The sequence below is a fragment of the Oncorhynchus masou genome, chromosome 11, assembly GCF_036934945.1.
Source record: "Oncorhynchus masou masou isolate Uvic2021 chromosome 11, UVic_Omas_1.1, whole genome shotgun sequence".
Lineage (NCBI taxonomy): Eukaryota > Metazoa > Chordata > Actinopteri > Salmoniformes > Salmonidae > Oncorhynchus > Oncorhynchus masou.
In genome coordinates this window covers 25,840,768-25,861,991 of record NC_088222.1, presented here as the reverse complement: position 1 = coordinate 25,861,991, position 21,224 = coordinate 25,840,768, and the positions used below count along the sequence as shown (strand labels likewise).

The 21,224-nt window shown below is 43.6% G+C and overlaps 1 protein-coding gene across 7 annotated transcripts in view; it reads right to left on the bottom strand.

The window, feature by feature from the left end:
* Positions 1-12,943: 12,943 nt before the first annotated feature.
* The window catches only part of LOC135548379 (acetyl-CoA carboxylase-like), a 48,405-nt gene continuing 40,124 nt past the window's right edge, over positions 12,944-21,224 (bottom strand). For all 7 annotated transcript variants that reach the window (XM_064977914.1, XM_064977916.1, XM_064977917.1 and 4 more), the window contains 4 exons: positions 18,244-18,398; positions 16,971-17,141; positions 16,003-16,139; positions 12,944-15,780 (listed from right to left, as the gene is read on the bottom strand). In XM_064977914.1, the coding sequence (XP_064833986.1) occupies positions 15,651-15,780; positions 16,003-16,139; positions 16,971-17,141; positions 18,244-18,398 (593 nt within the window). In that variant the 3' untranslated portion in view covers positions 12,944-15,650. The remainder of the gene's footprint in view (positions 15,781-16,002; positions 16,140-16,970; positions 17,142-18,243; positions 18,399-21,224) is intronic.

Here is a 21,224-nt window from a genome sequence, read left to right as displayed (position 1 = left end):
AACTTTTTGGTCAGCAAACAGGGTTTGTACGGTCCCATGCTGTCAATAGATCTACCCTGAAACCAGAATATTCTAGCCCTACAAGTTTATATATAAACATGCCTTAGTTACCTTGCTTTGAAATAGCCTACTTTAGCCATTTGATCCCTGATTCAATTAGTACATTTATTTTTATATAGATGATAAGTATTTGGTTGTACTTGTAATCTAATGTTGCAATATTTTATAGGCTATGAAGGGTGGCCAACCATCCTCCAGAAGAGCCTTAAAGGGGCAATGTTGTATTTTGAGACAGGCTTGAATATACAAAGAAGCCAATAGACAGAGGATAGCCTACATTTTTGTCTCATGGTAATTGGCCTAATAACTAATTGTAGTTTGAAAAGTGGTTCCTTGGATCATACAATGCGATTTTCAGTTACCTTTTTTTTGGGGGGGGGCACACGTGACTTTCAGACAAGTAAAAAATCTGTCCTGCTTGTTAATGTCAAGCCCTGGTAACTATAACCATACTAGTGAGAACTCACCCCCCTAAAGTTAACTGTACAAGAAGCACTTTAGTTAAAGGCCCAGTGCAGTCAAAGATGGGAGTTTCCTGTGTTTTATATATATTTCCACACTATGAGATTAGAATAATACTGTGACATTTAGTAAATGATGATCATTTCATTTTAGTGTAAGAGCTGTTTGAAAAGACCACCTGACATTTCAGCCTGTTTTGGTGGGATGGAGTTTTGGCCTGCCTGGTGACATCACCCGGCTGTAAAATTATTTCATAGATCAATAAGAAAGAGCGTTCCAGACCACTCTGCCAATAACAGCTGTTTTTCAGTTTTCCCTTCCCCGCTCAGACCATTCCCAGACAGTCCTAGCATAATTCTTGCTTGAGAAATTGCTATTTGCTAAAAATTCACCAGAAGTGACCTGGTGGAGAAAGCAGAGCGAGGCAGTGGAAAGAATGGGACAGGCAGAGCAGTGACTGTATGCAAGCAGGATAGTCCATATCGCCAATAATCTTTGCTGAGAGCAATGTTGTGTTTCCAAAAGTGGATGAATTGGCCTAATTTAGCATGTATGCTAAAGCCTCAAGCCTTAGCGGTCTCTTCCAATTCAAATGAGCTAAAAAAAATGTAATAATGACTACATTAAAATAAAAATGTTTGCCTGCAGCGCCAGCGATGAAACGCAAAAATAGAGACACGTTCTAATTGAGCGCGATGTCAAAGCGGACAACCCGTCTGACCTACTTCGGTTGGGTCATAATAATTCAAAACAATGCATTCTAAAATAAATCACACACATGCCTCATACATTCACCTTTGGTGAGTTTAGGCCATAAGGTACTTCAAAGTTACCCAGAAATGATTTGATATTGAGGTAAAAACAGCTGCATTGGCCCTTTAAAGAATCTCTCTCTGGTGGGAGCTTTCACCATGAAACCCCTCTTCAGTCAGATTCCTTCTAGTTTGTTAAGCATTCATCTGTTACAGAACTTAATGTATCTCAGTCAGTTAATGCTGTATCTTAACTTAATCTAGTCAGCAAATGCAGCATCTGAACTTCATTAACCTGAAATGTAGGCAATGTCACGGCCCAAAATGATTTCAAGCAAGGAGCATTTGTAGGTTGTTAAATACATTCCGGGAGATAGAGGGGTTGTTTCAGCAGTTTTAGATTAGGACCCGCGCAGCTCAGCCATCCCTCTTCCTCCTCCAGAGGTGCCACTTTATCTGGAGAGCAGCCTGTTTATCTGGGGTGCCACATCTGTAGTTTATGGCTTCACCTCCTGCATCGCTACATGACAGAGAGCTTTCTCTCTCCCTCTCTCCCTCGTTCTCACCCCTCCTCTTCCTCTCTCTTCTCTCTCAGGGGACAAAGCAGCCGCTGAATGCTAACACACGTCTGAATGACCTGGACGAGGAGATCTTCGATGATGATGATTTCTATCACCAGGTAAATATCAACCCTTCTGCATGAAACAATCATCACACAAAGCCTGAAGCATTCCTGAAAATATATTGTTTGATACCACACCTCCGTTTTGTTACAAAAGTGGATGTGTGTTACAGGCAGCATATCAGGAGTAAGCGATGCTGTGCTCTTGGGAATGGTGCCTGGATCTACATTGTGTCGTGTGAAGTACCAAGACTGCCCTTGTTATTATAGTTGGTCCTTCAGAGGGCAACATCCTGTCATTCCAGTCTCCCCCAGTCTGAGGGCTCCGGAAGTGCAGCTCAGAGCCATTCCCTGTGGGACTAAGCCTGCTCTAGTAATACTCCAGTAATACATGGTTTTAATGTGGTTAACCTCTCACAGCAGGCCAGAGCTGGACTGATCTTTGCATCCACCGAAACATTTTTAGTCAGCAACTCTGTGCATGCCATAAATCACTGTTGTGCATTTGTGTGTGTGATGCTGACTCCTATAGTACTGTAATGGCTCTCTCTACACCGCTCAGTACAGCTGAGGCGTAGTCATTAACCATGTCTGTGAACAGAGCGATCACTCCCACACTGGATTAGAGTCATTATGTAGCACCAATGGAGCTTTAAGTTACATTCACCAAGGAACTGCAAGATATGCACATTCCTAACCTACGTCCTGATCAAGGATGAGGAAAGCTATGGGGACATGCACACTGTTGTGTTGCTGGTGACTTGGTAGTGCCCATTCTCGCTATCTTTCCCTGTCTCAGAGCCTGGAAGCTGGCCATACAGAGAGGGAGCCCCATAGAGGGGGAGCCAGAGGGGTTAATTGGGGACATTAATGAAGATTCTCTCTCTCCTGATAGGGGTCAGGGAGAGGGCTGCATGGTGGCCGATTTTAAAACGAAATGGTCCAGTCAGTCAAGACGAGACGTTATTATCTCTGGGGGGAACACAAAGGAACAGGGCTGAGTAATGAAACTACTCCCTGTAATGTGGGGCTGTGTGGGGTGATGTGTAGTCAGAGTCAGTTGTGTGAATGGAGTGTGAATCAATGAGAACTGTCCTCATTAAGATGTTGTACTGTGAGGTCCAGTGCTGATGATCCTCTGGGGTCCTGGCACTGTGTTACTCTTCTAACTGAGGCTGATGCCCAGTGGTGCTTCATTCTGGCAGGGCCTGGCTGGTCTGGGCCTAGGTTCTGTGGTTGGCTGCTGGGCTAACGCTAAGTGAATGGATTTGCTGCTAGGGCAGAGAGGAGGGGGAGAGAGGGAGCTCTGTACGTACAGACAGACAGACAGACAAGCCATTCAGAAGCTTCGCAGTAAGATCGAAAAGAAAGTGGCCACCAAGGCGAGCAAGAGCCGCAAAGTCAGTTGAGTGGAGGGAACAGTGAAGGTATACAGTGAGGAAATATTGATTCACTAGAATATTTCCTTTTCTCCACATTAGAACTCTGACAATAATTGAGTGCCCTTGTTTCCATGTACGTCTTGTTCCATTTATGTCCGTTAGCAGTATTAGGTGTAGTAGGTCTGTTTTTAGCATCCACTGCAGAACAATCTGTGTTTCTCTGTCCGTGGAGGCGCCAATGACCGCATGTATTACCCTTGGTTCGTTTATGAAAAAACAAATAGATTTCACTTCCTCTAATGCTGGTTTGTCTATAGTCCTTTCAGTTATTTCATTTATATTTATATTTAAAAAAAAAAGTCAACTACGCTATTTGTTTTCGCCATTTATTGCAAGTGGTCAGCCTTTTATTTGGGGCCTTTTGTGCCCATTGTATTTCTCTGTGTTTATCTTATACACACAGGCACACTGAACTAACACATGAACTCAAATACTCACATTTATTAATGGACAAACCACAGTTACACACATGTACATTGCATTAACATTTTAGTCATTTAGCAGACACTCTTATCCAGATTGAATTACAACATAGTTGAAATGGTGTGTATTCCCTATTTTTGATGTTTGTTCTTGCGTGCGTATCTGTCTAGGTTCCACATCCACAGTAAGCTGGTGAACATCATGGCCCCCATCGACCACAGATCCATGAATGTTGATGCACGGCGAGTCTCTTATTGTTCACGCATTAGATGAGTAAAGGCAGCACTCTTCACTGACATGCCAATATTGACCTGTTCTTCAACCTATCACCTCCTCTATCTTGGGGCTGGAAATCACAGAGCTCAGTGTTCCTCTGTTCCGTCCTCTTGTCACAGCCATCTGACACACTCACTACAGCCTCACTCACAAACCTGAAATGACTGTCCCTATAACGGCTACCCTCCCATAAATCTCTGAATGCTGCTGTGCTCGGCTGCTCTCCTGCACTCACACACATACGTTGTTCCCCTTTTAGCCTTTTTGTTGCCATCGTCTGTAGTTGGTCAGTGTGATTTCTAAATGAGATGAACAGGTTCTTCAGCTGTAATGTATTAACTGCTGATAGTCCTATTATGTGAGTTTATAAATGCCATAGCAGGACTGCTGTAGTCTTCCAATTGCTAGTGGGCCCATATTGATTCCAAGCACACACTGGAGACGGAGAGGACAGTAGATGGCTAGTTCCCTGACTGTCCTCCTTATCTGTCCTCCAGTACGTACTGTAGGTAGGTAGGGTAGTGCAGGCAGAGGTTGTGTTTACTGTGAGATGACAGGTATTCTAAACACGGTAATAACTGACCAATGGCGTGACCTTGCCCTGCCGTGTTTACAGCCCACCTCATTTCCATAGCAATCAATGGCCTACAGTAATAATGGTGATGTATGACCGTTGCATCAGGCTGGTCACTGACCTTTCCCAGAGAGACACACTGGGTGACCTTTTGGAATGAATGCCCCGGCACAGCCCTCCTCACCCTCTATATCACCCTCCCTCCCGGCCCTCTTATCTCTCTCCCCCACCACCGTATCTCAATGCTGCGCTGGCTTCACGGACGCAGTCCGCAATGCTCCACTGGCTCCATGAATGTTAATGTGAGGGGGGAGGGGGGCTGTCACAGACAGGTCCCACATACAATGCAGGATCTAAACGCGGTTTGTTTATTAATAAAGGTACGTGGTAGAGTTGAGTGAGTGGGCTCTTTATTTTATACTGACTTTTTCCGGCCCTGCACCCACTAAAGGATGTGCATTTGATCACTCTTGACACACACATGCAAGTGTCATGCATACATTTCATGCACATTGCACACCTGTGCACATTTAAGTCCTCTAGAAGGTATTTAGACATTCATCATGGCACATTTCTGCATGTAATACATAGGAGATGCAATTTGAGGCAGGCTGCACCTCCAACCACACTTCAGCTCCCCTGTTCCTCGTCTCCCGTCTTCTCTCCCTCGTGCACAGGCGCACACACACACACACACACACACACACACACACACACACACACACACACACACACACACACACACACACACACACACACACACACACACACACACACACACACACACACACACACACACACACACACACACACACACACAGAGACACACAGTCAGTCAGTCCTATTTTAGGCTGGGTTCTGAGCCTCTTCCTTCCCTTGTTTTCCCGGCGCTCCTCAGTATTCCCCAGCCGATATTTACCGAGCTCTGGCGGAATGAGAATTTATGCATTATGTGGTGATGATCAGAATGTATTGTAATCCTTGACCCTGGTGGCGCATTTCAAATGAGGATTGGGGATTAAGCCCCTGTGGCTGGCTGACAGACACATTGGCTCCCTGCCCCCTGAGAACAACACAAGGCTCCTCTTTAACACAACACATTACACAGATACAGGGACTGGGACCCTGCACTGACTGTTATGCTGTAGTGGACACACAGATTTGTAATAGGTTATAATCTGTATAGCATGCTATTGTAGGAGTGGTTACTTCTCTACCCTGGCCAACACAAACTATAGGTTGTTTGACACCACTGCAGTTTTGGCTGAAGTTGCAGTGCGGGAGTGACATGCTCTGAGCTAGTAGGAGAGGTGCACAGCAGAACAGAAGGCAGAACCCAGGAGATAAACACATGCCTCTTCCTGTGGTCTGGCCCTCTCCTCTAAAGGCTTATGAACAGCACCAGTCTAGATGTTAGTTCAGAATGGAGAGCACAGGTCAACTGGCTGCACCGGAGCAGCACAGGTCAACTGGCTGCATGGAGCAGCACAGGTCAACTGGCTGCACCGGAGCAGCACAGGTCAACTGGCTGCAACGGAGCAGCACAGGTCAACTGGCTGCACCGGAGCAGCACAGGTCAACTGGCTGCACCGGAGCAGCACAGGTCAACTGGCTGCACCGGAGCAGCACAGGTCAACTGGCTGCACCGGAGCAGCACAGGTCAACTGGCTGCACCGGAGCAGCACAGGTCAACTGGCTGCACCGGAGCAGCACAGGTCAACTGGCTCCCTTGATTCTCTAATAATCTCAACACAATTAACAGAGACATGTCACTTCTGGTGGCATCACATACTGCCATCTAGTGTCTATTCCATATGCAGACAGACGCACACAGGCTTCACAGGATGTACATTTGTATGTAAATGTTGAACATTGTTTTATGGATGTAGAAAACAGTTGTGATCTACGTGCAGACAGTCGTCGTACACAAACAAAACTAGCCCCGTCTCAAAATTAGGCTCTATTGGCCTATCTATCTGAGTAGAGCCACTTTGGCTGGAACATTTGACTGATTGAAATGACTGAGCTGGTCAGGGAAGGAGGAGGCAGCCCAGCAAGATGTAGATTGAGAGCAGCTGGGGCCTTTCCCTGATTCCCTCCCTGCCTGCCTGTGTTGGTCTGCTTTTTGTCATGGACAGGCCTGTCAAAGACAGTGACAGACACTTGTGTTCAGGCTGTAATCAGACGGCACTGGGCTCCGTAAAGACCCTTCTCTGTCTCATCTGGCCTATTGCATATACCTCCATAATTGGAATCCTGCAACTGGGTCACTGCCATTATCTCTCAAGTACCGTCAAGTCATTGAGACGCATGAATGTGGAATTATTCCTGCTCCCGATGCATGATTGAGACCTCTCCTTCTTTTCTGTCTCATCCCTCTGTCATCGGTTGATTTCCTCTTCTGTCATATTGAAACGTTAAGTCTGTGGCAAAGCCAGGTTTGATCATAATTTTGCCATGCTTCTTGTTATTGAAAAAGGTGATGTTAAAATGTTTTTCTCCTTGATGGTGTAGGACTGAGTTGTATCGCTCACTATTCGGGAAGAACGCATTGTGCTCCCGAGTGGTACAGCGGTCTAAGGCATTGCATCTTAGTGCAAGAGGTGTCACTACAGTCCCTGGCTCGAATCCAGGCTGTATCACATCCGGCCGTGATTGGGAGTCCCATAGAGAGGTCGCACAGTTGGCCCAGCGTCTTCCGGGTTTGGCCGGGGTAAACTGCCATTGTAAATAAGAATGTGTTCTTAACTGACTTGCCATGTTAAATACAAAAACATTTTTTTGCTGAAGGTGCAGTGCGGGAGTGCCTCTTCCTGTGGTCTGGCCCTCTCCTCTAAAGGCTTATGAACAGCACCAGTCTAGATGTTAGTTCAGAATGGACCTGACTGATTTGGAATCTGCCTCATTGACTTGAAGATACGGTTTTCTTTATTTGGTTTAAATACTATCAGATTATTATTTTTTTGGACAAGTTGCAACAAACACTCAAACTCTCTCTCTTGTTGTGATGTGTGTTTTATCCTATATTTATATTGTATTTTATTTGTATTTTTAATCCCAGGCCCCCGTCCCCGCAGGAGGCCTTTTGTCTTTTGGTAGGCCGTCATTGTCAATAAGAATTTGTTTTTAACTGACTTGCCTGGTTAAATAAAGGTTAAATAAAAATAAATCAATAAAAAGTTGTTTCTATTATCCCCATTTTATGTCTGTCAGGTGATTTGTCTGCTGACCAATGGAGGGAACTTAACCCACCCCAGAGTTGGTTGGTGATTAAATGTATTGTTGTTATTAAACTTATTATGGGGGAAAACAACACTTAAAAACCTAACAAGCAGCCATGCCAAACCTAACAAAGCAATTCCTCGTAACTTTCTCCAAACAATCCCGTTCTCTCCGCTCCAGTAGAAGTAGTGGAGGAAGGGTCTGATGCTGCAGTTTGTCAGTGATTAGCGCTGGAATTAGCCAGCCTAGCGTGCCTCTACAAATGAGCAAAGCCCCCTGGGAGACCGGAGAGGCCAGGCAAGGCGCATTTCCAATTATACCACCAAATTACTCATTTTCTTATTGGGTCTCCCATAATTGTGATGGGTATTGGGTGTATGCAACTCAATTTGTCTTACATATTTGTTGGTAGGATGGTAATAGAGTTGACAGAGCCAAGGGGACGATATGAAAGTGAGACAGGAAAAACAACTAAAGGGATGAGATGGATTCCTCACTATTTATTTGATTCGTCTCATTCCTCTTAAGACGGTTGAAGTTTAAAAGCCCACTGTTTAAAAAAATGCCACTGATCATCTGTGGGTTGAGGAATGAGAAGAGAATATCATTTCAGAGTAATCAGAATGTCTCTCCACAAGTATTATACTTCTCTCACTGCATTTGGCAGAATTGCTGAAGTATGATGGTGATGTGATAATCTATCATGGATCATCTATTTGTCCAGGGGCTAGGCCACCGTCACTTTGCCATGAAGAGATTTTTATGTGGATTCTAGTACACTGAATAAAAATATACAGTAAACACAACATGTAAAGTGTTGGTTAAATGTTTCATGAGCTGAAATAAAAGATTCCAGGAATGTTCCATATGCACAAAAAGCTTATTTCTCCTAAATGTTCTTAACAAATTAGTTTATATCCCTGTTAGTAAGCATTTGTCCTTTGCCAAGAGAATCCATCCACCTGACAGTTGTGGCATATCAAGAAGTGGATTAAACAGCATGATCATTACATAGGTGCACCTTGTGCTGGGGACAATAAAAGGCCACTCTAAAATGTGCAGTTTTGTCACACAACACAATACCACAGGTGTTTCAAGTTGAGAGGGAGCATGCAGTTGGCCCACTGACTGCAGGACTGTCCACCAGAGCTATTGCTAGAGAATTGAATGTTCATTTATCTACCATAAGCCCCCAACATTGTTTTAGAGTATTTGGCAGTACGTCCAACCAGCCTCACAACCGCAGACAACGTGTGTGGTGTGGGTGAGCGGTTTGCTGTGTCAACATTGTGAACAAAGTACCCCATGGTGGCATATGGGCAGGCATAAAGTACAGACAATGAACACAATTGCATTTTATCGATGGCAATTTGAATGCACAGAGATACCTTGACGAGATCCTGAGGCCCATTGTCGTGCCATTCATCTGCTGCCATCACCTCATGTTTCAGCACAATAATGCACCGCCCCATGTCGCAAGGATCTGTATACAATTCCTAGAAGCTGGAAATGTTCCAGTTCTTCCATGGCCTGCATACTCACCGGCCATGTTACACAATGAGCATGTTTGGGATGCTCTGGATCGACATGTACGAGAGCATGTTCCAATATCCAGCAACTTCGCACAGCCATTGAAGAAGAGTGGGACAACATTCCCACTCAACAAACTGACTTGCCTAGTTAAATAAAAGGTAAAATAAAAATTCCACAGGCCACAATCAACAGCGTGATCAACTCTATGAGAAGATGTGTTGTGCTGCGAGGCAAATGGTGGACACGCCCCTACCTTTTTTTAAATATATCTGTGATCTGTATTACAAGTCATGTGAAATCTATAGATTAGGGCCTAATCAATGTATTTCATTTGACTGATTGCCTTGAATGAACTGTTACTCAGTAAAACCTTAGAAATGTGCATCCTGTGTTTATATTTTTGTTAACTATAAATTGACATTTTTAAGGGGTAGATGTTAGTGAGTCCTTAAGGTTAGTGAGTCCTTAAGGTTAGTGCAATGGTTCGGGAAGTCTAAAACAAAATGATAAAAAAACGACGTGCCTACGTATCAGTATTATTTTAGTGCTTGCTCGAGAGCATTGTGAATTGCCATAGCGCAGTGATCTAAGCAGCGCGCTCCGGCTCCAAGACTCATGAGTGCTGGGCGATCTAGTGACCAGTCCAGTGGCGTTAGTTCAGCAAAGGACCGAGTTTGGGAAGCCCTGGACTAACCTATTATCGGTTTTCCATGATGTGACAATGGATAGGCTAACGGGTAGCCTATTGGAATATAATCAAATAACACTAGATTATCGCCAGTTGATGTCATTCAAACATGAATAGGCCTACATGCTAAATTCACCCGCACAGCTGATCTCCAGTTGCAACCATTTATGGTCACCTCATTACCGCTCCCTAAAATGTGTGTGTTACCTTGAAGTTAGTCCTGCTTGCAACCAACGTCTTTCAAGATATGTTCGCCCTCTGGTTGTTATTGTAATCGGAACAATGTAGTGTCCTTTTTGAACATCTATTCATTCCGCATCGCAGAAGTCCAGCTTTACAGCATGACACAAATTTAAAGGGTAGTGTTCCCGCTTTAACAGAGACTGTATTCATGGTAAACGCCGCATATGTCGCCTCAAATGGAAATTACCTTTACATTTTATCACGGAATCTGTAACTCTTTAGTTTGAATATATTGAATTGAGCCCGAAGGGGGATTTATTCATTTCACAAGCATTCCGTACAATATAAAAAGTACAGTATTTCCTTATTTACCATGACAAATCTACTGTGGCAATTCACCCGACGCTTTGTATAAATGGAAAAGAATGTTTGTGTAACCGATAATTATTTTATTCATGTCCTATTTGGGTGATTCTGTAACTTCGGGCACTTTGGCCCTGCAAGCTTTCAGAAATACATTTTTTATTGAAACACCATTTTACCAGTATTATAATTGTCTTTGATTTGTCCAGAAACAATATCTGATAATGTCTGCGATCGTACTATTTAGGGATTTATATAATTGTCATTTTCCCCAGACAGCCAGAGACAAATGTCATTTCCATCGTCATTAAACATCCATTTTAGTTGAAAAAGAAATATCATATTATTTAACTCATTTGTACATGACCTTGTATTGAATATTGTTTTAAGTCATTTTTAAGGTTTTCCTACTATTAATAGTTCAACCCTATCCCTGAATGTATAAACTTGCCTTGGTCACAGCTGAAAACATCATGAAAAATAAGATATTTCCACCCCAACCTTTTGTGAAATTATGATAACAACCATATGATTTCCATATCTAAAACAAATCAATGTAAATTTTACATAATATACTAATATACCTCAAAGAAAATATGGGTTGTGATGGAAATGTTTTGGTACCTTTCCCCAGATCTATGCCTCGACACAATCCTGTCTCGGAGCTCTATGTACAATTCCTTCGACCTCATGGCTTGGTTTTTGCTCTGACATGCAATGTCAGCTGTGGGACCTTATATATACAGGTGTGTGTCTTTCCAAATCATGTCTAATCAATGGTTTTTACCACAGGTGGACCCAGATCAAGTTGTAGAAACATTTTAAGGATGAACAATGAAAAAAAATGCACCTGACCTCAATTTCAAGACTCATAGTAAAGGGTCTGAATACTTACAGTACCAGTCAAAAGTTTGGACACACCTAGTCATTCAAGGGTTTTTCTGTATTTGTACTATTTTCTACATTGTGGAATAATAGTGAAGACATCAAAACTATGAAATAACACATGTAGTAACCAAAAAAGTATTAAACAAATCAAAATATTTTGAGATTCTTCAGAGTAGCCACCTTTTGCCTTGATGCTCTTCGCATTCTCTCAACCAGCTTGACCTGGAATGGTTTACCAACAGGACTTCCCACATGCTGAGCACTTGTTGGCTGCTTTTCCTTCACTCTGTTGTCCAACTCATCCCAAACCATCTCAATTGGGTTGTGGTCGGGTGATTGTGGAGGTCAGGTCATCTGATCACTCTCCTTCTTGGTCAAATAGCCCTTACATAGCCTGGAGGTGTGTTGGGTCATTATCCTGTTGAAAAACAAATGGTAAACAAATGATAGCGCAAACTAGATGAGATGCCGTATCGCTGCAGAATGCTGTGGTATCCATACTGGTTAAGTTTGCCTTGAATCTTAAATAAATCACAGACAGTATCACCAGCAAAGCACCATCACATCACCTCCATGCTGGGAACCACACATGCGGAAATCATCCATTCACCTACTCTGCATCTCACAAAGACACAGCAGTTGGAACCAAAAATCTCATATTTGGACTAAGACCAAAGGACAGATTTCCACTGGTCTAAAGTCCATTGCTCGTGTTTCTTGGCCCAAACACGTCTCTTCTTATTAGTGTCCTTTAATAGTGGTTTCTTTGCAGAAATTTGACCATGAAGGCCTGATTCACACAGTCTCCTCTGAACAGTTGATGTTGAGATGTGTTTGTTACTTAAACTGTGTGAAGCATTTATTTGGGCTGCAATTTCTGAGGCTTAAAAAAAACCATTCTGAGGCTGGTAACTCTAATGAACATATCCTCTCCAGCACAATTATTGTACACAATTATCTAAAAACCTGTTTTTGCTTTGTCATGATGGGGTATTGTGTGTAGATTGATGAGGAAAAATAATGTATTACAGCCCTTTTCTAAATGGGTGTAACGTAACAAAAATATGGAAAAAGTCAAGGGTCTGAATACTTCCTGAATGCAAGGCATTTGTGCCAGAATCGAACCCACACCAACAAGGTAGGCCTATATGTGCGTGCTGAAGTCAGTGGCCCTAACAGATTGACCACCCCAGGCCACAATTGGACTAAAGTTTGACCCTTGTATACACTTGTATGTCATCAGTCTAGTGGAGATCAATATCTATCTTTTATTAACAGTGGTGGAAAAAGTACCCAATTGTTATACTTGAGTAAAAGTAAAGATACCATAATTGAAAATTACTCAAGGAAAAGTCGCCCAGTAAAATATTACTTGAATAAAAGTTTGGTTTATACTTAAAGTATCAAAAGTAAAAATATAAATAATTTATAATTACTTATATTAAGCAAACCAAACAGCAGTTTATTTTTTTTATTTACGGATAGCCAGGGGCACACTACAACACTCAGACATAATTTACAAACAAAGCATGTGTGTTTAGTGAGTCTGCCAGAGATCAGAGGCAGTAGATGGCAAGGGATGTTCTCTTGCATTATGTGAACTGGACCATTTCTGTCCTGCTAAGCATCCAAAATGTAACGAGTACTTTTGGGTGTCAGGGAACATGTATGGAGTAGAAAGTACATTTAGTTGTCAAAAATATAAATAGTGAAGTACAGATACCCCAAAACACTACTTAAGTAGTACTTTAAAGTATTTTTTACACCACTTGCTATTAAACTATATAAAATGACAGTTGTGTATGCTCCATTTCACATACTTTGTACATTTGAATGTTGTAGTAATAGGACCTAGGCCTAGAGGTTGAGTGAGCAAGCAATTTTTTATTTTTTTAATAGCAAACCCTGATCCCAATGACTCCATGGAGAGAAAGAACTGCGGATCAATAATTAACTCAATTACAGTGAACATTTTAAAACACACCTGTAATACTGACTGTATAACTCCAGTGTACAGTACCTAGTTCTCTTTAACATGATTGCCATTTAATAAATTAGTCAACTAAATGTTTCACATTTTCAACAAAAACAAATACAGAAACACATTTTGAACATGTTTTGGTTGGAATAAGCTACAATAATTGCCAAAAATATACCCCACGGTAGAAAACTTCATTCTTAACCATTATGGCAACAATTACCATTGATAGTGTTTGCTTCTGTGTCAGACCTTTAGTATACTACAGAGCAAGCTGTGCTGCACTAAAGCCTGATGTAAGTAATAGAACAGTAAGGTGTATTCAAAGCAATGTGTGTAAGGCGACAGCCACTCGTCTATCTGCTTCAGCGTGTGTCTGCCTGCCCTTGTCTCACCCCAGGGCCCATGTAGTTGGTCTGAATTGGCCTCTCCTCCTGCTGGTCTCTTCTCTCCAGGCCCAGGGCAGATCGACCCACTTTCCCCAATCACAATGCCCCGGTAGCGCCATGCAACACTCACTACCCTGGGTTTTATCAGTAAATAAGTGCTCCCTCCAAAAGTTCCAATCTGCAGGCATTTTATTTTCAAGATAACCATCAAAACACCCCAATGCATGTTTTCCTATCCTATAGGACAGAGGCTCTTTAAGATTGCAAATGGATGAAGAGCTGCTTCCACTTTGGTCAATTGTGTAGTCCCTAAGCTTGGCCTCATTAAATGTTAGCTATACAAGTATATCATTTCTGGGCTCTGCTTTGTTGATAATTTTTCAAATTGCACTTACATATACACCTATTAGATACACTGAGTGTACAAAACATGAACACCTGCTCTATCCATGACAGAATGACCAAGTGAAAGCTATAGTATGATGAGTTATTGATGTCCACTTCAATCAGTGTAGATAAAGGGGAGGAGACAGGTTAAAGAAGGATTTTTAAGCCTTGAGACATGGACTGTGTATGAGTGCCATTCAGAAGTTGAATGGGCAAGACAAAAGATTTAAGTGCCTTTGAACAGGCTATCGTAGGTGTCAAGTGCACCGGTTTGAGTGTGTCAAGAACTGCAACGCTGCTGCGTTTTTCATGCTCAACAGTTTCCCATGTGTATCAAGAATGGTCCACCACCCAAAGGACATCCAGCCAACTTGACAACTGTTGCAAGTATTGGAATCAACATGGCCCAGCATCCCTGTGGAATGCTTTCAACACCCTGTAGAGTCCATGCCCCAACAAATTGAGGCTATTCTCAGGGCAAAAGGGGTTGCAACTCAATATTAGAAAGGAGTTTATCGAAACAAATACATTCTGTAAGACTTGTGTAAATTCATTACCCTGGACACCAGTCCCCCCTCCCTCCAGAATCATTGCCAACAGTTTGATCAGTAACAGCACAAACTCATGGGCTCCTCCAACCCCAGTTTCCAACACAGTTCCTCCACAGGGGCAGTGCACCGGAGACAGTGGGGCCAGGCTGGGAAGAGAGGACCTCTAGGTTTAGAACTGGTGCTAACATGAGTCCTTTGTCCAAATCATATTCACATTCTGATTGCACCCACATTGCCTCAGATTAATCCCCTTGTATTTTTTTTTTTTTTAAACCACTGACTCTCTTGCACTCACACACTGGTGATACGCTTATCTTTCCTGATTGCTTCAACTACCTCGTATCCCTGCACATCGACTCGGTACGACTTGTATTTAGCCTCAATATTTTTAATTGATTGTGTTATTAATACTTTTAATTCTGCATTGCTGGGAAAAGGCTTGTAAGTAAGCATTTCACAGTAAAGTCTACACCTGTTGTATTCAGAGCATGTGACATATAATTTGATCTACACATGGTAGTAAAATGTGTCTCTTATCCGCCAACCATTGTGACCAGATTTCCTGGTGCCTCCCTGTATGCAAATTGTGAGATATTCTTTCAAAATATATATTTTTTGTAAAGACAATTATTGATGCCATTAGTCAATGGAGATACCCGTCAATGGTTTTAGAGACCGTTATAATGATTTAAATGGATTGACCATCCTGATCTGTTTACAATGGGTCCCTGACTAACTGGAGGTGGTCAGGAAGATATGATCACAAAAATCTATACCTTTCTAAAAATGTGAACAAGATCAGAATGTGGACAAGATCAAGACAAAGGACGCATGTTAGAACCAGGTATAAATGAGGCTTAGGTGGCAGCCGGGGCAGCATCCATGGTAGACAGGATGCGCACCACCTCAGCACGCTGTGTTGGGGAGATGTGTTGGGTCATGTGCACGATGGAATCCATGGCAACCTCAGGATTGGCTTGGACCAGGCTAAGAAAAGAGATGAGTGTGTAAAATCAAGGCAATGCACAGCAAAACAAAGGATTACATGGATTCTGTGGGAATCAGTGACATTGCACTTTCCTGACACCGGGAAATATCCCCCTGCATAAACAGACGGTACTATACAAGGCTTTGAGTTGACTGTTACCGGACATCAAAAGGCAGGTAAGTTCCCAGTGATCAGCCTGTTAAACAGGCCGTCTGTCTCACCTGCGGATCTGCTTGAGGATGTGGTCCCTGCGGATGTACTTAATGTTCTCGTCGACGATAGACCTGGCTCCCTCCTCCTCCTTCAGCTGCTTCTCCAGCCACTCCACTACCTCCTCATTGCTGTCCCATAGATACGCCTGCACACATACACAGAGAGAAGAGGGGAAGATTAATTTTTGGCCTCATATTTACACATTTTCAAGCAGGAGAGTACTACAATAATTATCTCAGCCTTGCTTGTTTGAACTAGCAAACCAAGAAAGTGAAAATATTTTAAAAAAATGAAAATAATATCCGATCAGAAGTGAAAGAGTTACAAAGCAGACCACTGATGCCTTTTTGACTGGACCTGATAGAGATCCCTATTCATGAGCACAGCCAGTCTCTGATCCCAAACAAAGGCAGACGGGGGCTTAGGCAGATTGGGAGGGTGTGACCTCATGCCGTTTTAAGAGCGCTCCTGCTTGTAGCCCGCAAGAACATTTAATGCCCTTTATTAATCATTTTTTATCCGTTTGATTTTAATTAAGAAACAGCGTGTCGCACTCCTATCTGCACGTGCCAGGGCTCGGATTAATTGTAGCTTAAGATAGCCGGTCCTGATTGGAGTAATGTATTAAGCTAACAAGACGGCCGCTTCTAAAGATATACTCTCAGTGTACCTCAGGAGCTGGGCTTTTTCTAGTCACCCCTGAAGGCAGAAGTCTGGGCTGAGGGACATCTCTTCTGTCACCATCACATCAGGTTATTTCTACCTAGCCATATCCAAGACCACAACAACTCCTGGTTTGAAATGTAACTGATCAGAATGTATTGGTTTTTGAAAATGACTAAAACCATACTTTAATGACACCGTAAAGGAAGGTATAGATATACTCTGCAGCCTCTAGCCGACAGTGACCGCCAGTGTCTCGGTGCTGTGGTGGGCTGGTTTAAGGAAAGTAGAGGAGCAGCTAGTGGCCAGTCACCTTGACAGTCCCCTCAGCCTCTACGAACCAGCGTCTCAGCATGGCCTGAATCTGTCCATCAGTCAGCTCGCTATTGGCCACCTGGATCTTCATCTTGACCGTGTCCTCCAGCAGCAGACGCCTCAGACGCCAGTAGAAGAAGTGCCGCGACGTCCGCCACTCCAGGATGTCCTGGGAAACCAACAAACCACACAAACACACCAGAGCTTCAGAGAAGATCTCACAGACAAGCCATACTGGCTGACACTGTACATGTAACATTTAAATAGTCGTATAATGTGTAGTTATCACCAAAACATTGTCTAATATCTGACAATACTTAGTTTCCATACAGGTTTTATTTGAACTGAATAAAATATTTGTTCATCATATGAGAACTTGAGAGCAAGCAGTGGCATCCTGTCATTTATTTGGGCTGAGCAACACCTGCTTTGAGGTACATATTTTGTTATTAATACGTGTCACATATCAGTTTGAAAGCAATGTGAAAAAAAAAATATATATAATTGGAGTTCATAAAGCCGCATACTCAAGAAAACAAGAGACCGTGTGTAAGGCAGCTCCAAAATGCAGGCGTTTCAGTCTAACTCAGTGCTTTGTGGTGGTGGGACGGGCCAGCAGAAATTAGGAGCATTGCACAGTGATTGGCTCACCAAGATTTACATGCTAAAATCGCCACTGAGTGCAAGAGAGACATCCATTGGTCCTTCGTATTCTAATGGGAATCTGTGTGTCTGTCAATCACAGATTATTGTGCGGTTGCATTTGCAGGCATCTTGAGAGCGTCAGAGATTGTCATCTCTTATACAGAAATGCCCCAGCAGTCTTCTCTCACGAAGTAACCCATTGTGCATACATGAGTGTGTGTTTCAAGTGTGTAACCGTGTGTGTGATAGAGAGCCTGGAATCCTGCCTGGGGCTGTTCTGTGCTTGCTGAGGTGATGGGCTGGGTCATCAGCAGATAATTATAAAGACACATCTCACAGCCTGAGAGAGAGATTGGAACACACCATTCCCTAGGCATATACCGAACACACCATACCCTAGGCATCTCATCAACTGTACCAGGCTACTGCATCCTGGGTAATACAGGCTTGGTTACTCACACACCGCATAGACACAGTTGTGTGTACGAGTTAGATTTTATCAAAGAAAAACTACAATTTCTTCTCATATAGCTATGGGGGACACTATTACACCCTTCATTTTCATAGTGTTCTGACACAATCTCTGTTGTGATCACTTTTGCTTCAGCGTGACAGTGTCGTCTCACCGTGATGACGCCCTTCTCCTGCATGCGTCCCGGGGTGTCGTGGAGGTCAGCGAACTGCACGGCCACCTGGTGGTAGATGGGTAACAGGAACTCCTCCCGCTCCTTCAGTTTGGTCTCCAGTTCCTTCCTCTCTGGCAGGCCCAGTTCTGGGGTACCTGGGGAGGGGGACCAAAATGAGCAGGAGGGTTACAACACAAACCATACTGAGCAGGTTATGGTGAGACAGGGATTATTCACGGAGGTATGATTCAAGCCGAGAACATTTATGGAACATTAGAAACTAACATGCCAAGGACATTGTGTCAATGTGATGCTGGACGTTTGGGATGAGCTACACTTCCTTATTCACTGAATTGGTATTTTGTTATTTATTTCACCTTTATTTAACCAGGTAGGCCAATTGAAAACAAGCTCTCATTTACAATGAGAACGGGAGGGTGCGGGCAGCAATCGGTGGATGAGCATGCACTTAGTTTTCCTTGCACTTAAAAGCAGTTGGAGGCCTTGGAAGGAGTGGTGTGGCATTGAAGCTCGTTTGGAGGTTAGTTAACACAGTGTCCAAAGAAGGGACAGAAGTATACAGAATGGTGTTGTCTGCGTAGAGGTGGATCAGAGAATCACCCGCAGCAAGAGCGACATCATTGATATAGAGAAAAGAGTCAGCCTGAGAATTGAACCCTGTGGCACACCCATAGAGACTGTCAGAGGTCCAGACAACAGGCCCTCCGATTTAACACACTGAACTGAGAAGTAGTTGGTGAACCAGGTGAGGCAGTCATTTGAGAAGCCAAGGCTATGGAGTCTGTCAATCACCACATTCTTATTGGCAGAGTCGAAAGCCTTGGCCAGGTCGATGAAGACGGCTGCACAGGACTGTCTTTTATCAATGGCAGTTATGATACCGTTTAGGACCTTGAGCGTGGCTGAGGTGCACACATGACCAGCTCGGAAACCAGATTACATAGTGGAGAAGGTACGGTGGGATTCGAAATGGTTGCTGCGGGGGGTGCAGAGCTGTTGGCCGAGGTAGGGGTAGCCAGGTGGACAGCATGGCCGGCCGTAGAAAAATGCTTATTGAAATTCTCAATTATCGTAGATTTATCTGTGGTGACAGTGTTTCCTAGCCTCAGTGCAGTGGGCAGCTGGGAGGAGGTGCTCTTATTCTCCATGGACATTAGTGTCTCGAAACATTTTGGAATTAGTGCTACAGGATGCAAATTTCTGTTTGAAAAAGCTAACCTTAGCTTTCCTAACTGCCTGTGTATATTGGTTCCTAACTTCCCTTAAAAGTTGCATATCGTGGGGGCTATTCGATGCTAATGCAGAACGCCACAGGATGTTTTTGTGCTGGTCGAGGGCAGTCAGGTCTGGGTCAATTCTGGGTTGAACCAAGGGCTATATCTGTTCTTAGTACTACATTTTTTTGAACAGGGCATGCTTATTTAAGATGTGAGGAAAGTACTTTTAAAGAGCAACAAGGCATCCTCTACTGACGGAATGATGTCAATATACTTCCAGGATACCCAGGCAAGGTCGATTAGAATTGCCTGCTCGCAGAAGTGTTAGGAAGCGTTTGACAGTGATGAGGGGTGGTCGTTTGACCGTGTACCCATTACGGATGCAGGCAATGATCGTTGAGATCCTGGTTGAAGACAGCAGAGGTGTATTTAGAGTGCAAGTTGGTCAGGATGATATCTAAGAGGGTGCCCATGGTTACGGGTGTAGGGTTGTACCTGGTAGGTTCCTTGATAATTTGTGTGAGATTGAGGGCATCTAGCTTAGATTGTAGGTCGGCCGGGGTGTTAAGCAAATACCAGTTTAGGTCACCTAACAGTACGCACTCTGAAGATGGATGGGGAGGAAAACAATTCATGTCCAGGGCACAGTTGGGGGCTGAAAGGGGTCTATAACAAGCGGCAATGGTGAGAGACTTGTTTCTGGAAAGGTGGATTTTTAAAAGAACAAACTCAAATTATTATTTGGGCACAGACCTGATAGTAAGACAGAACTCTACAGGCTCGCTCAGCAGTAGATCGCAACTCCACCCCCTTTGGCAGTTCTTTTGTCGGAAAATGTTATAGTTAAGGATGGAAATTTCAGGATTTTTGGTGGAGTGTGCTAAAGCAGAGAAATAAACTTAGAGGAGGCGTCTAATGTTAACATGCATGAAACCAAGGCTTTTACGGTTACAGAAGTCAATAAATGAGAGCGCCTGGGGAATGGGAGTGCACCATTTAAGCCAGGTGAGGTCACCGCATGTGTGGGGGGTGGAACAAAAGGGCTACACTCGGCTAAGGCATATTGAGCAGGGCTGGAGGCTCTACAGTGAAATAAGACAATAACACTAACCAAAACAGCAATAGACAAGGCATATTGACATTAGGGAGAGGCATGTGTAGCCAAGTGATCATAGGGTCCAGTGAGTAGCTAGGCGAGCTAGAGTCAAGGAGATTCAGACAGCTAGCGGGCTGGGGCTAGCAGATGGGCCTCAGGGGGACGTCTCAGCGGAAGAGCCTGTTGAAACCCCCTTGGACGATTATGTCGGCAGAGCAGTCGTGATGGATTGGCGGGGCTCCGTGTCAGCAGTAAAAGGATCCAGGCCAATTGGCAAAATCGGTATTGTAGCCCAAGAATTGGCTGATGGACCTCTTCAGATAGCCGGGAGATGTGCCGAGTTCGAGGCTAGCTCCAGGCTAACTGGTGCTTACGTCAGGACAGAGACGTTAGCCAGGAGTAGCTACTCGGATAGCAGCTAGCTAGCTGCGATGATCCGGTGTAAAGGTTCAGAGCTTGCGGTAGGAATCCGGAGATGTGGTATGTGGTAGAGGAAAAAGCAGTCCAATATGCTCTGGGTTGATATCGCGCTGTGCAGACTGGCAGAAATTGACCGGGCTGAGGCTGGCTGATGTCCGAGTAAACAGTGATGACCGCGTGACAACAGGAGTGTTTAGGTAAGAAGCTACACTCCATTAGCATGGTGT